This window comes from Bicyclus anynana, chromosome 7, assembly GCF_947172395.1.
Source record: "Bicyclus anynana chromosome 7, ilBicAnyn1.1, whole genome shotgun sequence".
Taxonomy (NCBI): domain Eukaryota; kingdom Metazoa; phylum Arthropoda; class Insecta; order Lepidoptera; family Nymphalidae; genus Bicyclus; species Bicyclus anynana.
The window spans coordinates 3,182,639-3,198,963 of record NC_069089.1 but is presented as its reverse complement, the minus strand read 5'-3'; the positions used below and the strand labels follow the sequence as shown (position 1 = coordinate 3,198,963).

Here is a 16,325-nt window from a genome sequence, read left to right as displayed (position 1 = left end):
GATAGTAGAGGTCCACAAAGAACGGATTTCGTAACAGGGCTGGATTAAGCAGGTCTAATTGCGGACGAAGTCGCGAGCGTCAGCTAGTATGTAACAATGTCTAATCTATACTAATATTTTATAGAGATAAAGTTTGTGAAGTTGTAGGCGTAATCTCTGGATCTACTAAACCGATTTGAAAATACCTTTTACCACTAGAAAGTCACGTTATTTGCGAGTGTTTTAGACTGTTTTCTAAGGTAGAATATTCTATCCCCGTATTCTCACAGGAACGGGAACGCGGGTGAAACCATGGGGCGTTGTATTGTTAACTAAGTCTGAAGTTAAGGCAACTAAAGTAATTACCATGAAATTGTTCTGTAGTCAACAACAGTTTTAAATGAAGAGAACACCCTACAAAAGGCTTACACGCTATGCATGTCAAACCATTTCTGTTTTCCGATCGAACAGCTAATTACAGTCAGTCAGTCAATAGCTGATTTTCCAGGAAGCCTCTTTGATTTTGCATTCGTGTTTGAACGACCAGAACACATTTCGCAGAAATGGCATTACAATGAAATTTATGTTGCAACCGGACTGACCACAATACAATAATTGCTGTTCAATTTCTACAAATATTCGATATTCTATATCCTCTATACTTATAATAAAAATGTAACAGGTCAAATTCTGTACATTGGACATATTTTGAAAATGTAGTTGGAGGACATGACGTTGGTTGGTTGGTTGGTTGGACGTTATTTTTTAACTTCAAGTGGGTCAGTATGTTCAATCATCTAAATACTTTATTGCACTCATCATCATCAATCTATACTAATATTATTAAGCTGAAAAGTTTGTTTGTTTGATTGAAAGCGCTAATCTCAGGAACTACTGGTCCGATTTGAAAAATTCTTTCAGTGTTAGATAGCCCATTTATCGACAAAGGCTAAAGGCTATAAATTATCCCCGTATTCTTACGAAAACGGGAACTACGCAGTAAGCTAGTAAGAAGGTTAAAGAATTTGTATTAGTTACTTAATCATTTAGTTTTAGTTTCAGTCTTTTCTTTAGTCTATTTTTTTTTCTAAATTTGTATAAATATGGATTAAGTATTTAGGTACGTAGTAGTCTACTTTATAGTATTGTAATTTGTAATTATTTCCGAAGCTAGTATCATAGTTATAAATGCGATGAATAAATGATGACTGTCTGAGCACCTTATCCCCTCTCCTATGGGGAAGCCTGGCCCGTATAATGGGATGTTATAATAAGCTGATACGAGCAATGATTATATTTACATGATCAATGGAAACAGCGCAGTATTCAGACATTTGACGCGACTTGGACAGAGATAAATCTACTGGCAATTCATTTTACAGAACCTGCGAAGATCTCGCAAATAGGACGATTTGTTCAAACTGACACCGGCTGCTTTGTGACACCATTGCGTAATGAATTACAACACGAAGCGTATTTTTTTGATATTGTCTACGGGATGTCACGAAAAATCACATCGACGCCAGACTTTTAGCTTCTCGGCAACCCTTCACTAGATGCCCTGAAAATTCTCATTAAAAAATCTATAACGATGTTTATTGAAGCGTCATTTGTCATAACAATGCCGAGGAAAATATAAAAAACACAGTCATTCTTGACAGTCGGGTATTATACGTTTTGCAATGGACGCTTGAAACCTAATATCTTCCAAAGCCACTACAGTTTAATCTCCATATTTGGTTACTTAACTTTATAGTTTAGGATGGTTAAGTAATTTAAGCAGTATAGTTAAACACCTCTCACACTAAGAAGAGAGTCGACATCAACAAAAGCTGAATATGGGTTTACTCGTATAAGGAACTATGGCAGGATGATAGGCTGAAAAAATTTAGCCTTTAAGAAATAAAGTATGTCTGGCTATCGCAGGTTATCAGTCCATATATTGTCCTCGCGGAGAATCAAAACTTATACCGTCAGTACCGTAGTGGTACCGTATTTTTTTTTTTTTTTTTTTTTTTATTCTTTACAAGTTAGCCCTTGACTACAATCTCACCTGATGGTAAGTGATGATGCAGTCTAAGATGGAAGCGGGCTAACTTGTTAGGAGGAGGATGAAAATCCACACCCCTTTCGGTTTGTACACGGCATCGTACCGTATTTAATTTGGCTGACGCTCTTCCGCGCATCTCAATTAATACCAAAGCGCTCTTAATACGTCAACTGGTGAGATCATAGTCAGGTGCAAAATTGATGAAAATAAAACATGTGTGATATGAACAAAAATATAACAAATAAATTACCTAATCTAAAACCAATTGAAGTTCCCAAAAACAAGACTATATTTACACTTACTCCATCGTACCTATTACTTTTGTTTACTTTACAAAAAGCTTGTTGACCACTTTACATCTACTTTGGGGAGAAGATTCAAGTAACATATTCTCTTGCAAAATTCCGGCCCACTTGGGCCGTTTTTAGTACCTTAACGATGACACCGCTAAAGAAATGACACAGCATGCGCCAGTAGTAAATCACTGGCCACAGCCATACTCTGCAGCATGGCACTACTGTTGGTGATAAAACAAGCCATAATAGTTCCCCGGGCGAAGTCTATCAAAAAAAACTCAACTACTATGTATTCTGTGCTATTACGAAAATTGGAGGACGTGGCCTTTGGTTTTGAGACAACTTCACGTCACTATTTGCTCAATTACCCAGGGACGGATGGATGAGTAAATGGTGACGTAGACTCCGGAATGTGTTTTTGCTATTATTAGTACAAGTAATAAATAGATATAATAAAAATAAAAAGTTAATATAATATATTACTTTAAAGATTTTAAAGATTAATAATATTATAATTATGTATGTCTAATAATAATACGTGTCGACCTTTCATTCGTTTTCAATTTTATGGAGATTTCACGTCAAATTTAAAACTTCTAGGTTATCTCTCTCGCAGTCAGTGTAACTCTGAGATGAGCCGCTGTAAATTAGTTCTGGCGTCATGTCAGAAAGCTCGATGTTGGCAAGCTCTCAACTGTTTGTCATTCACGGCTGGGCTTAAGGTACGTGCACACTTCACATAAACTTGCCCACATTACGCTGTGTCATAATATTATTATCAGCGTATTTTAAGATTCCGCTTTATGACCACGCCTCCAGACAGACCACCAAATCAACGAATCAGTTACGCTATTTTTCAATATTAGCCGTTTAGTTCAACTAGGCTTACTCGTAGTCTTAAAATTTAAACTTTTTAATTATATGTTAGGATTTTTTTAAAGAACCAGGTCTAACCTAACATGAACAGTATAAAAAAAAGAATTTAAACTATCGTGTATTATTTTTTTTTTAAATACGGCTACAACCAACGTGTTACAACATTGGAGTATGGCGGACTAATTTTGAACCAATACGAGTTCATACAGTTTGGATCGTGCCGCATTGCAAGAACTAGCTCATGACTAAGGGCCCACTATGGGTTCAAAACTAGTCAGGCATACTCCGACGAAGTATCACGTGAGTTTTTGCCGTGTTTTATAATAAACTAGCGGAAGCCCGCGACTTCGTCTGCGTGAAATTCTGTTTTTTACAAATCCAGCGGGAACCATGGATTTTTCCGGGGTGAAAAGTAGCCTATATGTTAATCCAGAGTAATATCTATTACCATTCCAAAATTCTAACCAAATCACTTCAGTACCCGCAGTGTAAAGGAGAAACAAACATACACACTTACACACAAACCTTTGCCTTTATATTATTAGTGTAATTAATGTTTGTTATACAGCCTCTCTAGCCAAGTGGCACGTCGATTCTCTTTCTACGATCGCTAACGCTTCGAAACCTAGAAAGATGTATGGGAATGACATTTGCTATCGACAGGTCATCAAGATCTGTCATTCCCATACATTTTTCTAGTTTTAGAAGCGTTAGAGATCGTAGAAAGAGAATCGACGTGCCACTTGGCTAGAGGGCCACGTTTGGAAGGCAGAATCTACTGAGAAGAGTCAGAAGATCTGATTTTTTTTAAGTGAAATGTCATGTCATCAATGTAAATAACGTCAATTGTTTGTAGGTTAACGTAACGGGCAAATGGCGTCGATGTTAAGGCGGCCAGTAATAAATAAACTGCCAGGACGTACTGGCAAGGACTCGCTTTAAATTGTGCTGCCAAAAAGGTGTTAATGTTTCTATAATTTCACCACCATCAACACAATTAAAAATGGAATACAGCAATGCAGCTTGGCTGAAATAGGAAGTATTTTGCCGGACAAGTTCTATTGCAAAGAGTTTTTAATAGTTTACCTGTCGTGCCTTTTAGAGATGGAAATAAGGCTGCTTAGGTACTACAAGCGGCAGATATTATGTCAGCTGTGAACGCACCCTTATACACATCTCACACGTAATTAATGAGCGATGGATTTTAATTAACAAAAGAATATGTATTCTGTGTTTTCAGATAAATTTATTCTCATAAAAGCCACTTGAGCGTGAAATTGCCGTTTGTGTTGTGAAAATTTTCACGCACAATTATTTAACTAGTATAATAGAAAAGGATTTTTTTTATTTACGAACTACTGGACGCCCACAGGTACGTTGGCGTGGAATATAATAAATAAAAATAGCTTTATTTCATTACAATTATAGATGATTTTTTGTTAATTATTACTAAGGATTACAAGTTTTATAGGTTGTTAGTGTGTTAGTTCATATTATCCAAATATTTTTAATTATATTATGTTTGTAGTGTTATTTTTTTTCATTATTAATATTATTATTTTTTGAAAAGACTACATTTATCTACTCGTAGCTGTGAAATCCTGCTTCAATTGTAGCCATTGTACTCTGTCTCTGGCTGTCGGTTGCCATGTTTTTCCTGGAACCCTGACTATATCGTCACTCCACCTTGTTAATAGTCTACGTCGTCTGTGTTTTGAGTCTCGTGGGTACCAGATTGTAACTATTTGGGACCATCGTCTGTTGTTCTTTGTATGTGACCTGCCCATTTCCATTTAAGGAATATAATAGTGATCTAAAATCCAATAACTGTTCAGTCTCGTCCCGTCCCCATCCCGTCCCGCCTCATCACATCCCGTCGCGTCTCGTCACATTCAGTCCTGTCCAGACATTCGCGCTTGGCCAGTTTCTTTTTATAAACTGTATTTTAAACAATGTACGACACAAGCAGACACAGAGTTACATATTTTTTCTTCTTTTGTCTTTGTCCTTGGGCCATAGAGTCGCAGTACCAAATTATTTCTCGGAATTATTTCACTGGTTGCTTCGACTGGTGACAGAATGACTGGCTCATTTTTGAGCAAAGAATCAGCCTAGCAGTCCAACGCAGAAATACAGCCAGTGTTCTTACCACCATTCCATGTGGGCATTATTTATATAGTTAGTATAGTTAAGAGAGTGAGTTCCCTATAAAAATAAAAAATAACAAACATAATATATCCGTATTAGACCTACAGCTCATTTTACTCTATAAGGACGTAAAACAACCAACTTTTCTGAACTAAAAGTGAATATTTCACAGTCTGACTTGAAAGTTAGAAAACAAATCCTCAAAAACTTTAGCTCCATAGACTAACCACTAGAAGAACAATCAGTTTACTGAACTTTTTAATTAGATAAGTTACCACTATAACAATAGTCGGTTCAACTGTACCATTTGATTGAGCTATGTTTGTAGAAACAGCTTTGGGAAAATGTTAATTATCAAAGAAACATTTGGTATGTTGTTAGAAACAGCTTTGTAAAAATGTTAAATATCAAAGAAATATTATTGGTATCTTGTTAAAAACAGCTTTGTAAAATGTTAAATATCAAAGAAACATTATTGGTATCTTGTTAGAAACAGCCTTATAAAAATGTTAAATTTCAAAGAAAAATTATTGGTATCTTGTTAGAAACAGCCCTATAAAAATGTTAAATATGAAAGAAACATTATTGGTATCTTTTTGAAACCGCTTTGTAAAAATGTTAAATATCAAAGAAACATTACCAGATCGCTTTTTCATGCAACAAGTTATAAAAAGGTTCCCAAGGCCGAGCTGACATTTTCCATTACACAAGTTATTATATGCCGAAGGCTTAGGGACGAAAACATGTAAAAATGAAATATTGTCCCACTTGTGCTGGAAATTGATGATTATTTTGATCTCCATTTTAGGATTCTGTAGTTAAACAAGAAACCCATCAAATTTTTTTTTATTTTTATTTTTAAACAAAGAGTATAACGATCCTATTACTCATACTAAGACTCCGCTGTCCGTTCGTCCGTCACCAGGTTGTATCTACTTAAATAGTTGAACTAATTAAAAAAAATCGGTTTTCTGTAAAGACGGCTTACTGACGATCATTGAACGTGACAACGTCAGAAATTAATGATGGAATGGTTGAATTTTTCCAAAGAAAATTTTAATGAACGTATTTAGAACAATACATAAATGAACTACTATTCGTTTTTCTAAAATACAGTTTATTCGATTCGGCTGAAATTTGAAATGGAAATAAACTTTACCTTAAATTAAGCCATGTCGTGGAATTTGTGAAAATCAGAATTTCACGCGAACGGAGTCGCAGGCATCACCTAATATTCAATATATCCCAACCTACCTCTGGACTCGAACCTAGAACCTGGTAATCGGAAGCCGTATAACCTTACTCAAGCTCGCAAGAGATACAATATATACACTTTCCTTTAGCTATACATTTTCTGAGAATATGGAAAACATAACGCAATTTCGCTCAAAATTGCTATGTCGCTTGTCAGCTGTAAGTAATTCGATATAATTCTAGAGTAGTGGCGATAAGAGCTTTGAAATAGACTAATTATTGTGCTATAGTGCCTCGTGGTAAAGTCTTTAGGCTTAACAAAAGATTGTATTATAAGTTAGGTGAGTGCTTTTATATGGCTTCAAGTACCTAAAAGAGCTTAGTCCTTGGGACCAAGAACAAAATATTTATTCATGACCACAATGCTCAAACTTTAGGTACGAGTAGGTTGGACAAAATTATGAACGAAGAGAAAGGGATATTCCACACTTTGGTACGTCAGATAACAAACATAAAATAGTACCTATTAAAAATAAATGTAATATTTTTATATACATATTAAATTCAATATCCAGTTTTAATGTCAATTTCACAAAATTTTTGATAGAGTAACAATGGAACGTGACTATAGCTTGGCAACTTCGTTCGTAACACTCCTGATGTAGCGCGTGGGCCAGTGGGCGTGTAGCGATGAATGAAAAACTCACGACTGATACACGTCACTTCCCCGCACGCACGATTCCACACCCGCGCAGTCTTTCCCCCTGTCACCCGCATATCATGGAAATTTTATCAACGACCTAGTCAGAATATACCTATACATAATATTTTTACCCGAAATAAATATGACAAAAAATTCGTTAGGTACTTAATGGTTGCACAAAGTATCTACATCGAAAAACATTTTTACATTGAAAATTCTTTTAGTTCATATCTAAACAAGGAGAATTTCAAATAGGTAGATGGTAGGAGTACTTTAAAAGCATTAAATTTGTTACTTTTGACCCCGACGCAAAATATGGTTGGGTTGCTATAAATTCAACTTGACGATCGAGCATGGAGTACCTACCTTCTGAATTCATATTTAAAACAGCTGCTCCCATCTGTATAAATATTTTTAAATCATTAATTTTTTAGGGTTCCGTAGTTGATATCGTAGTTTTACACATAGTTTTGCCATGTTCGTCTGTCTGTCCGTCCCTTCTGTTAGTATATCAAACTCAACGACATAGTTGCAAGATTACATTTTTACGCAGCTCGAGTTCGGAGTTCAATGTCGAGGAGTTTTGTTTTTCTAAATTGGCTTAGGTCAGCTGGTCTATTTACTATTTTGGTCTTTATTATAAACCTATGCTTGAAGACGAAAGTCTTCGACCAAGTGCGTGTTGCCAGTGATGACCTACGGATCCGAGACTTAGTCGCTGACTATGGGCCTTAGTAGAAGACTCAAAGTCACTCAGCGGGCGATGGAGCGAACTATGCTTGTACTTTTTCTGCGAGATTGAATCAGGAACGAGGAGATCAACAGACGAACCAAAGTCACTGACATAGCTCAACGTTTTTTTTTAAGTATATTTTTAAGCGTAGTTTTAAATATGTTTTTGACAATACGAGCCAAAACGCCTGTCGGCAATGACAGTGTATTTCAACTGTTTCATGACGTCACTATAATAAATCCCACACAAATGAAGTGTTTGACAAAAATATTAGTTAACAATTTAGTTCGACGTTTAGTACATCCAGTGTGTTAGTGACGTCACAAAATGCGTTTTTGACGTTTGAAAATTTGAAAAATACGTGATATTTAAATTAAGTTCTATAAGAAATCTTTATGTTTTATTCATTGATATCGATATATTTCGGACCCTTACTCCATCTACTACACGAAATTAATATTATTTATATTATATTTGATATGAGTCAACTACCCAATTAATACTTTCATGATTTTATGAAATAATAATTATTATGAAAGTGTTGACATGTATTTATATAAAATGTTATGTGCGCCTAGCGTTAATATACATATCAGATTTTTTGTAGCAAATTGTATTGTTTTTTACCCGACTGCAAGAAGGGTTATGTTTTTCGCGCGTATCTTGTATGTATGTATGTATGTATGTATGTATTTATGTATGTATGTATGTATGTATGTTGTTATAGAAGTCTGGACCTTATATATTGGATAGAATGATTTTCTTCTACATTATTTAATAGGTTCCGACTGTTTTCTAATTGCTTTCTACACTTCTGGACTGAGCTTTTTTTTCTTTTTTTGTTATACTTTGTGCAGTCGGGTTTTTTGATTAGTTTAATTAATTTATTTATTAATTTTTGATATTTGTATTGTTGGCGTGCTTTAAATAAATAAATAAATAAACAAATGACTTTCGGGGGGCTTCCAAAATTTTCAATTTTATGTTATTTTCGTGTGGGTGTCGTAAACAACTTGTTATCTAAGTTATTAGCTCCATCAGTGGACGTGTTTGCGATATGCAAATGCTGTACTAGCGCTATTATAAAGCCAATTTCCAGTTTCTGCACGACCGCGCGACCTTGACACATTACACAGCCCATTTGATCATAATTACAATTCGCGTATACTCCACTAACTTTGCTATTTTATGTAAACTTGGAAAAAAAATATAAACAGGCGGTATTATGCTAAAGCTAGCCACTCACCATCCGATAAAGCTACTGACGATCAAGTAAGCTCACACGCCTGCAGCGCCAACGGCTTGACGGTAATAAAACTGATCGTGTGTTTGTCGCGGTCGGCATGATGTCATGCATATCGCGAACTATACACGTTCATTTTGATCGGGTATAAAGCCGTTAGCGCTTCAGGCATGTGAGCTTACTTGATCGTCAGTAGCTGACATAACACTGTTGTAAGTGTTAGGTCAGCTACTGACCTATGAAGTTATTTTACCAACACTTGACTCATCTCACAAATCGCACTATTTTAATGCCATTGGAATAAAATCATATATTTGTTTATGTTTATGTCTATGTTTGTTAAATTTAGGTAGTCAATTAGTTTTAATATTATTTTGAATGAAGCTCTTTTAGTAAAAAATTAAGATTTTTCCAATGTCTGGTCGTGCGTCATTGATACTTGTACATTGCATAGCCCATTTGATCATAATAGTGGAGAAGCCCAAGATGCTAAATTTGCAGTTACTAAAGCATCATTGGAATCAATTAGATTTGGTATATTAGATGATAAAAAGAATAAAAAGTTATATACTTTTTCGCTTTCAGCGGTGGGGAAAAACACTACAGACTTTAAAGACAATTTTTATTACTTCAGCTTACTGAAATCATCAGAAAACATGCGCGATTATTCATCAAATTAGTTCATTCAAAATTAGTGAAAAATTAACCGCGCTCGTGGCTTGATAACAGAAATATAAGGATTTCATTTTGTAACTTTAGAACAGTCCCATTCCTTTACTTTTCCAAAACGTCAGATTTTCGAAATGCACACCTTTTAGCTATCAAAATTCAATATTCAAAATTCGTTTATTTCAAGTAGGCTCAGTTACAAGCACTTTTGACATGTCAGTTGACTATTTGTAAAGATTCTACCACCGGTTCGGAAGGCAGGTTCTGCTGAGAAGATACCGGCAAGAAACTCAACAGTTGCTCTTTTGAAAAAGTCATACAGTATTACAATTTACATTTGATAACAATTAAATTACAATTCAACATCAACATATTAATTCAATATCAACTCACCCACCTTATCTTAATCTGACGTGCTGGTTGAGTATTTCTGAAGTTACTTTTTATTTGGCTGCCCTAAACGTACCCACCAATATTAAGTGCTCATACTAACCAGGAGGTAACCAACAACGTGCAAGGTACATTCCCTTATGTTCATCTGCCGCGCTCGAGTAACTGCAAAAATCCCCTCTTCGGCTCCCCTACTATAATTACAATTCGCATTACTCCACCACATTAACTAGGCAATGACTCGTAGTTTTATTCACTTGGAAAAGATTCTTTATTTAGTCGTTATTAAGTCAACACTGCAATCTTGTTAAATTTATTTTTACTTGTTTCTCGTAATTAGTTATATTTCACAAAGCTAGTAGCTTCAATTACAGCGAACGTGTTGCTTTAATGGCGAAGGAATAAAGACTATTTCCCCGCCCGCCCGTAACACATTACACGGCCCATTTGATCACAATTACAATTCCTGAACACTCCAGAAACTTTGCAATGACTTGTAATAATGTGTTAACGTCTTGTAAGTTGCAAATTGTATAAATAGGTTGTATAGTGTTAATAAAATATTACTGTATGTAGGTTATAACTATGTATTTTGTTTCTTTTATGTACACTAGACGCTTGCTGTCTTACCTGCCGCTCTAGCCAAGTTACATATTGATTCTCTTTCTACAATCGTAAAAAAATATGGTAATAATTAATTCGGCTTAACGTCCGATAAAACTGATCGTGTGTTGGTCGCGATCGGCATGATGTCATGCACATCGCGAAAAACACACGATCAGTTTTTATTAAGCCATTAGCGTTGGAGGCATGTGAGATTACTTGATCGTCAGTGGCTGACATAATGACCCTCAAGGTAGGCTTTGCATGTATGAAATGCACGCCACTGGGATAATGGAATTCTGGAACGAACCTTGAGTCTGTGAAATATCGAGGCTTTTCTTCGTCAAACAACTTTTGACTTTGGAACCCTTCATTCAAAAAATCTCTCATCATACCATTATTGTAAAAAAATATTTATAGACGTTAAAAAGCTTTGAGGTTTTTATAAAAAAAAAAAAGTTGGTAACATAATTTAAAATAATGCAATCGTGTTGGCCTTATTCGAAAGCATCTCGGGCAACGCGATTGGCATTAGTAGGTCGCACGCTTTCAGGATTAGAATAAATAAAATGCCAGTATAAAGTTTCATTGCGAATTAGCAAGTCATACAAATACATTTATTACCCTAACTTGGTTTAGCTAGTTTGGCCTATTTCTAGTTTTAGTTCATGACAGCGTAAAATAACTCATTAAATGCCAAAGTTTAGATTTGATTGATATAATATGAATGTTTATTACGATACACTACAGACCAGCTGGCCTATTCACTAATTTGGTCTTTATTATGAACATAATAAAATAAATATCAAATCAGCTAAGAAATGTCATATTCCTACTGTTTGACAGTAGGCAAGGGTATGATATTTGTTACACAGAATCTTAATTTCGTTTTAAGGCTCTTTTTCTATATGGAGCTTAAACCCACAACGCTGCTCCAATTCAGGTTGGCGAGCTTTAAAATTCATGATGTTTGTGATCCCTATTAGATATCTTTACTGATATTATTAAGAGGAAAGATTTGATTGTTTGTTTGTATGTTTTGAATAAGCTCTAGAACTATACAACCAATTTGAAAAATTCTTTCACTGTTGGGAAGCTACACTATCCCTGAGTGCTATAAGCTATATTTTATCCCATTTTCATGAAAGAAGAATAGCTCAATATTTCATAGCCAGACGCAGGACTCGAACCCAATGCCTGGTGATCTGAAGCCACATAGACTAAATACTGGACGAGGAATTATACTTTCTGTAAAATTTTACTTGTTTACATGGGCACACACGATACAGAAATATATGTGGACAACATCTTATGTGTTGTACAACACACAACAACATCTTATATGTTGTATAAAATTTTATGTGTTGTTTTTGCATATAGCTATAATATTTTCATAACCGGAAATTCCAAGAGTTTATAAAAGGTATAATATTTTTGACCTCTGCCTCCGATTCCGGAGGGTGTTAGTTCGAATCCGGTCCGGGGCATGCACCTCCAACTTTTCAGTTAAATGCATTTTAAGAAATTTAATTCACGTGTGTCAAACGGTGAAGGAAAAACATCGTGAGAAAACCTGCATACCTGAGAATTTTCCGATTTCTCTGCGTGTGTCAAGTCTGCCAATCCCCATTGGGCCAGCGTGGCGGACTGTTGGCCTAACCCCTCTTATTCTGAGAGGAGACTCATGCTCAACAGTGAGCCACATATGGGTTGTTAATGGTGATGATAAACATCTTGTATAATTTTGTGTTATATTTGCACATATCTATACTAATATTATAAAGCTGAAGAGTTTGTTTGTTTGATTGAACGCGCTAATCTCAGGAACTACTGGTCCCATTTGAAAAATTCTTTCAGTGTTAGATAGCCCATTTATCGAGGAGGGCTATAGGCCATATAATATTCCCGTATTCCTACAGAAACGGAAACCACGCGGGTGAAACCGCGCGGCCTCAGCTAGTCTATAATATTTTCATAACCGAAAATTACAAGTGTTTATAAAAGGTAGGTACTCAGTATACCTTTTACTTTATATAGTTATATTATTTATGCTTTTTTTAGTATAATTTCAATATTTTTATTGCTAAATAGAGTTTCGAATTTGTAACTTCCTATAAACATGTCATGTTTATGGAATTCCGTCTAATAGAACCGAATATAATAATATGTTCTATGTTTTGATACAATTATGATTGGATTATATTCATGAATATAACATAGTCAAGTCAACAAGCCCCGGCGAACAATAATAACAACATTGGATTTCTGAGAAAATTTAATTCACAGCGAATTATTTTATTTTGTATTATCCTATAGAGGACGCAAAGCGTTATCGCAGAGTAATTATTTATTTTTTAGAGTTCTATAAGAACATCAGAAGCAGTGGCGTAGCGGGCCTTGGAGGGGCCCCGTATCAAAATTAGTTGGGGGGCCCCAATTAATGAAGGTTTCCTCACGTTGTAACCTTCACCTTTTGAAACACGTGATATTTAATTTCTTATAATGCACACAACTGAAAAGGTAGAGGTGAATGCCTCAGACCGGATTCGAACCTACGACCTCCGGAATTAGAGGCAGAGGTCATATCCACTGGGCTCTCACTGCTCAACCTATTAGACCTGAGTATTTGGTCTTAATTTATCTCGAAACCTTCAAGCGCTACCGAGATAAAGGGTTTTGATAGACAGACGGACGGATAGACGGACAGTGATGCTATAAGCGTTCCGCTTTTTTTCCTTTTAACCTTCATAGGGTCTTCGGGTCTTTTTGACCCATTTCAGGAATGAAACGAAGTTTTCTTTATGGCTAGTTTCTTTTCAGATTTGATGTTACGTGACTTTTCCTAAAGTTTTGAGTTTAATTTCGTAAATAATTTCATTACAATTTCTTTTATTTTTTTACGTTTATTATTGACGAATTATAATGAATTCTAGTAATTATACATTTCAGTAGCTTTAATATTCATTAAATTTATGTAAATTATTATAATATAAAATCTTATAATAGTAATTAATGTGAACACAAACACTAGAAATATACTATTGGGTCAAATTTGTCCCGAATGCCGGAAACGTCAGTAATTTTGAAGACCCTAAGAAGGTTAAGGTAGTTACGGAACCATAAAAACAGATTTTTATATATAATTTCTCTAACACGTAGCACCAAAGTGTTTGCCGACAAATTCGATTGGTTTATCTTGTTTAGTTTACTTATTATGGCGATCTTCCTAGTCTCTTAGCGTAAGATACGGGAATACACAAAATACAAGATCTATCAGTGAAGAAGTAAGTTCTTTATGAATAGGTACTAACAAGAATTTTATGTATAAGTTGGTATAAATACAATCTTTTCTTTTTGAAAAACTAGAGAAAATTTGCTTGAAAAAAAAAGGTTTTTTTTTTATTCTTTACAAGTTAGCCCTTAACTACAATCTCATTTGATGGTAAGTGATGATGCAATCTAAGATGGTAGTGGGGTAACTTGTTAGGAGGAGGATGAAAATCCACACCCCTTTCGGTTTCTACACGACATCGTAGCGGAACGCTAAATCGCTTGACGGTACGTCTTTGCCGGTAGGGTGGTAACTAGCCACGGCTGAAACCTCCCACCAGCCAGACCTAAGAAAATCTCAATCAAATCAAGCTCTTTGGTGGATTTACAAGACGGAGGTCCTGGGTTCGATTCCCGGCTGGGCCGATTGAGGTTTTCTTAATTGTTCCAGGTCTGGCTGGTGGGAGGCTTCAGCCGTGGCTAGTTACCACCCTACCAAAAAAGACGTACCGCCAAGCGTTTAACGTTCCGATGTCGTGTAAAAGCCGAAAGGGTTGTGGATCTTCATCCTCCCCTTAACAAGTTAGCCCGCTTCCATCTTAGATTGCATCGTCACTTACCATCCGGTGAGATTGCTGTCAAGGGTTAACTTGTAAAAAAAAACAAAGAAATATTTTCACTAGTAAGTATATACTGATATTGTAAAGAGGTAAACTTTGTGGTATTGTAGGAGGTAATCTCTGGATCGAGTTAACCGATTTTGAAAATTATTTTACCTTTTACTTACTTCTAGGTGTCATAGGGTATATTATATCCTTGTATTCATAAGGCAACGGTAACTACGCGAGACTAAAGTGTTTTTCAAATAGCATGGGTACGGTGACAATATCCTGTATGACGTACATAATACGTACTATTATCGTAAATCGCGGCAAACTTTCTAGAGTGAAACAAACTATCACCCGCACCATCCTACATGAAACGCACTTTAGTAAACGATAAAGTGAAAGGAGTGTAAAATACTCACTTTTTTGTATAATGACATTTCACAGCCACCACTATGAGCAGGATATTGGTCACCAAAGACACTAAAATTAGTGGCACATATAGAGCAATCAACACACTTTCCGGCTGAAATAATATATTGTCTAGTTCCGAGCCAAATTCAAGTGCTTCACTTAAGTTCACGTTCAAACTCAAATCACTTAAACCACCCAATTCATCCAGTGTCACTTCTGACGTCATATTTAAGTTTGTAACTCATTTATTTAGACACAAAAATAATTTATATTCACATCTTAATGCCACATTCCATTGTAATAATTTTCATCTTTTAATATGTTTCTAAATCACTTTCCTCAATAACACACATAAATCAGGCCAATGTCACACTAAAAATACTAGTAATCTCTTGTATTTTTAAAATACTATGACAACAACTTTTTCAACACTTCAAGATACTGCAAAAAGTTAAATTTTCGCACTATGTTTTCACTAAAACTTTTCAAACTGTTTTAAATGTAAGTTTCGGAGATGAGATTTTCACGCAAAATCTGCGCTTTCCACGGAAATCTGCGTAAACGTCCTCGGCACGGGAGGCTCGGAATAAAACTGAATGAACGCTTTTCCCGTGGGAGCGAGAGAGGCGCATTACGAAGGAAAGAGACATGCCTAATTATCATAGAACAGTTTTTGCCGCTTAAGCTTTTTTGGCGATGCTGTATCACTTACGTGATTGAAATACCTTTTTACTTTTTAACAAGTGGCTGGAAAAATTTCCTTTTTCTTTCCATTAGTGGAATTATAAATAATCCATTCCTATTTATGAAGTTATATTACATACTCAATGTTCGTAATACTCATAGAGGAATTAGAAAATGGAAAAGCATCGCACTCAAATTCACGAACAAAATTGTCTGTCGTTTTTTGAGGGGGACGAGGTAAACTCACACATCGAAAATATTTAACACCATTAAAAATTTTCTATTTCCATAAACTACACACAACTATAAATTTGACTCGCAATACACACACGTGTAATTTTTACACAGACTAACAAGCACATTGCTTAGACTGTCCACAGATTAAATACATAGAATATTCGATTACTGATCGATGTTTGGCTGTTTCGTCAAAAGAATCGATTCTTTTTATAATTTTTTTTATTACAA

General features: G+C 35.4%; 1 protein-coding gene across 1 annotated transcript in view; it reads right to left on the bottom strand.

Annotated features, from left to right (window-relative positions):
- LOC112058139 (neuropeptide FF receptor 2-like) overlaps nucleotides 1-15,744 on the bottom strand; it is a 50,865-nt gene extending 35,121 nt beyond the window's left edge. The window contains exon 1 of the mRNA XM_024098821.2: nucleotides 15,182-15,744. Coding sequence (XP_023954589.2) covers nucleotides 15,182-15,399 — 218 coding nt within the window. The 5' untranslated portion in view covers nucleotides 15,400-15,744. The remainder of the gene's footprint in view (nucleotides 1-15,181) is intronic.
- Nucleotides 15,745-16,325: the final 581 nt, after the last annotated feature.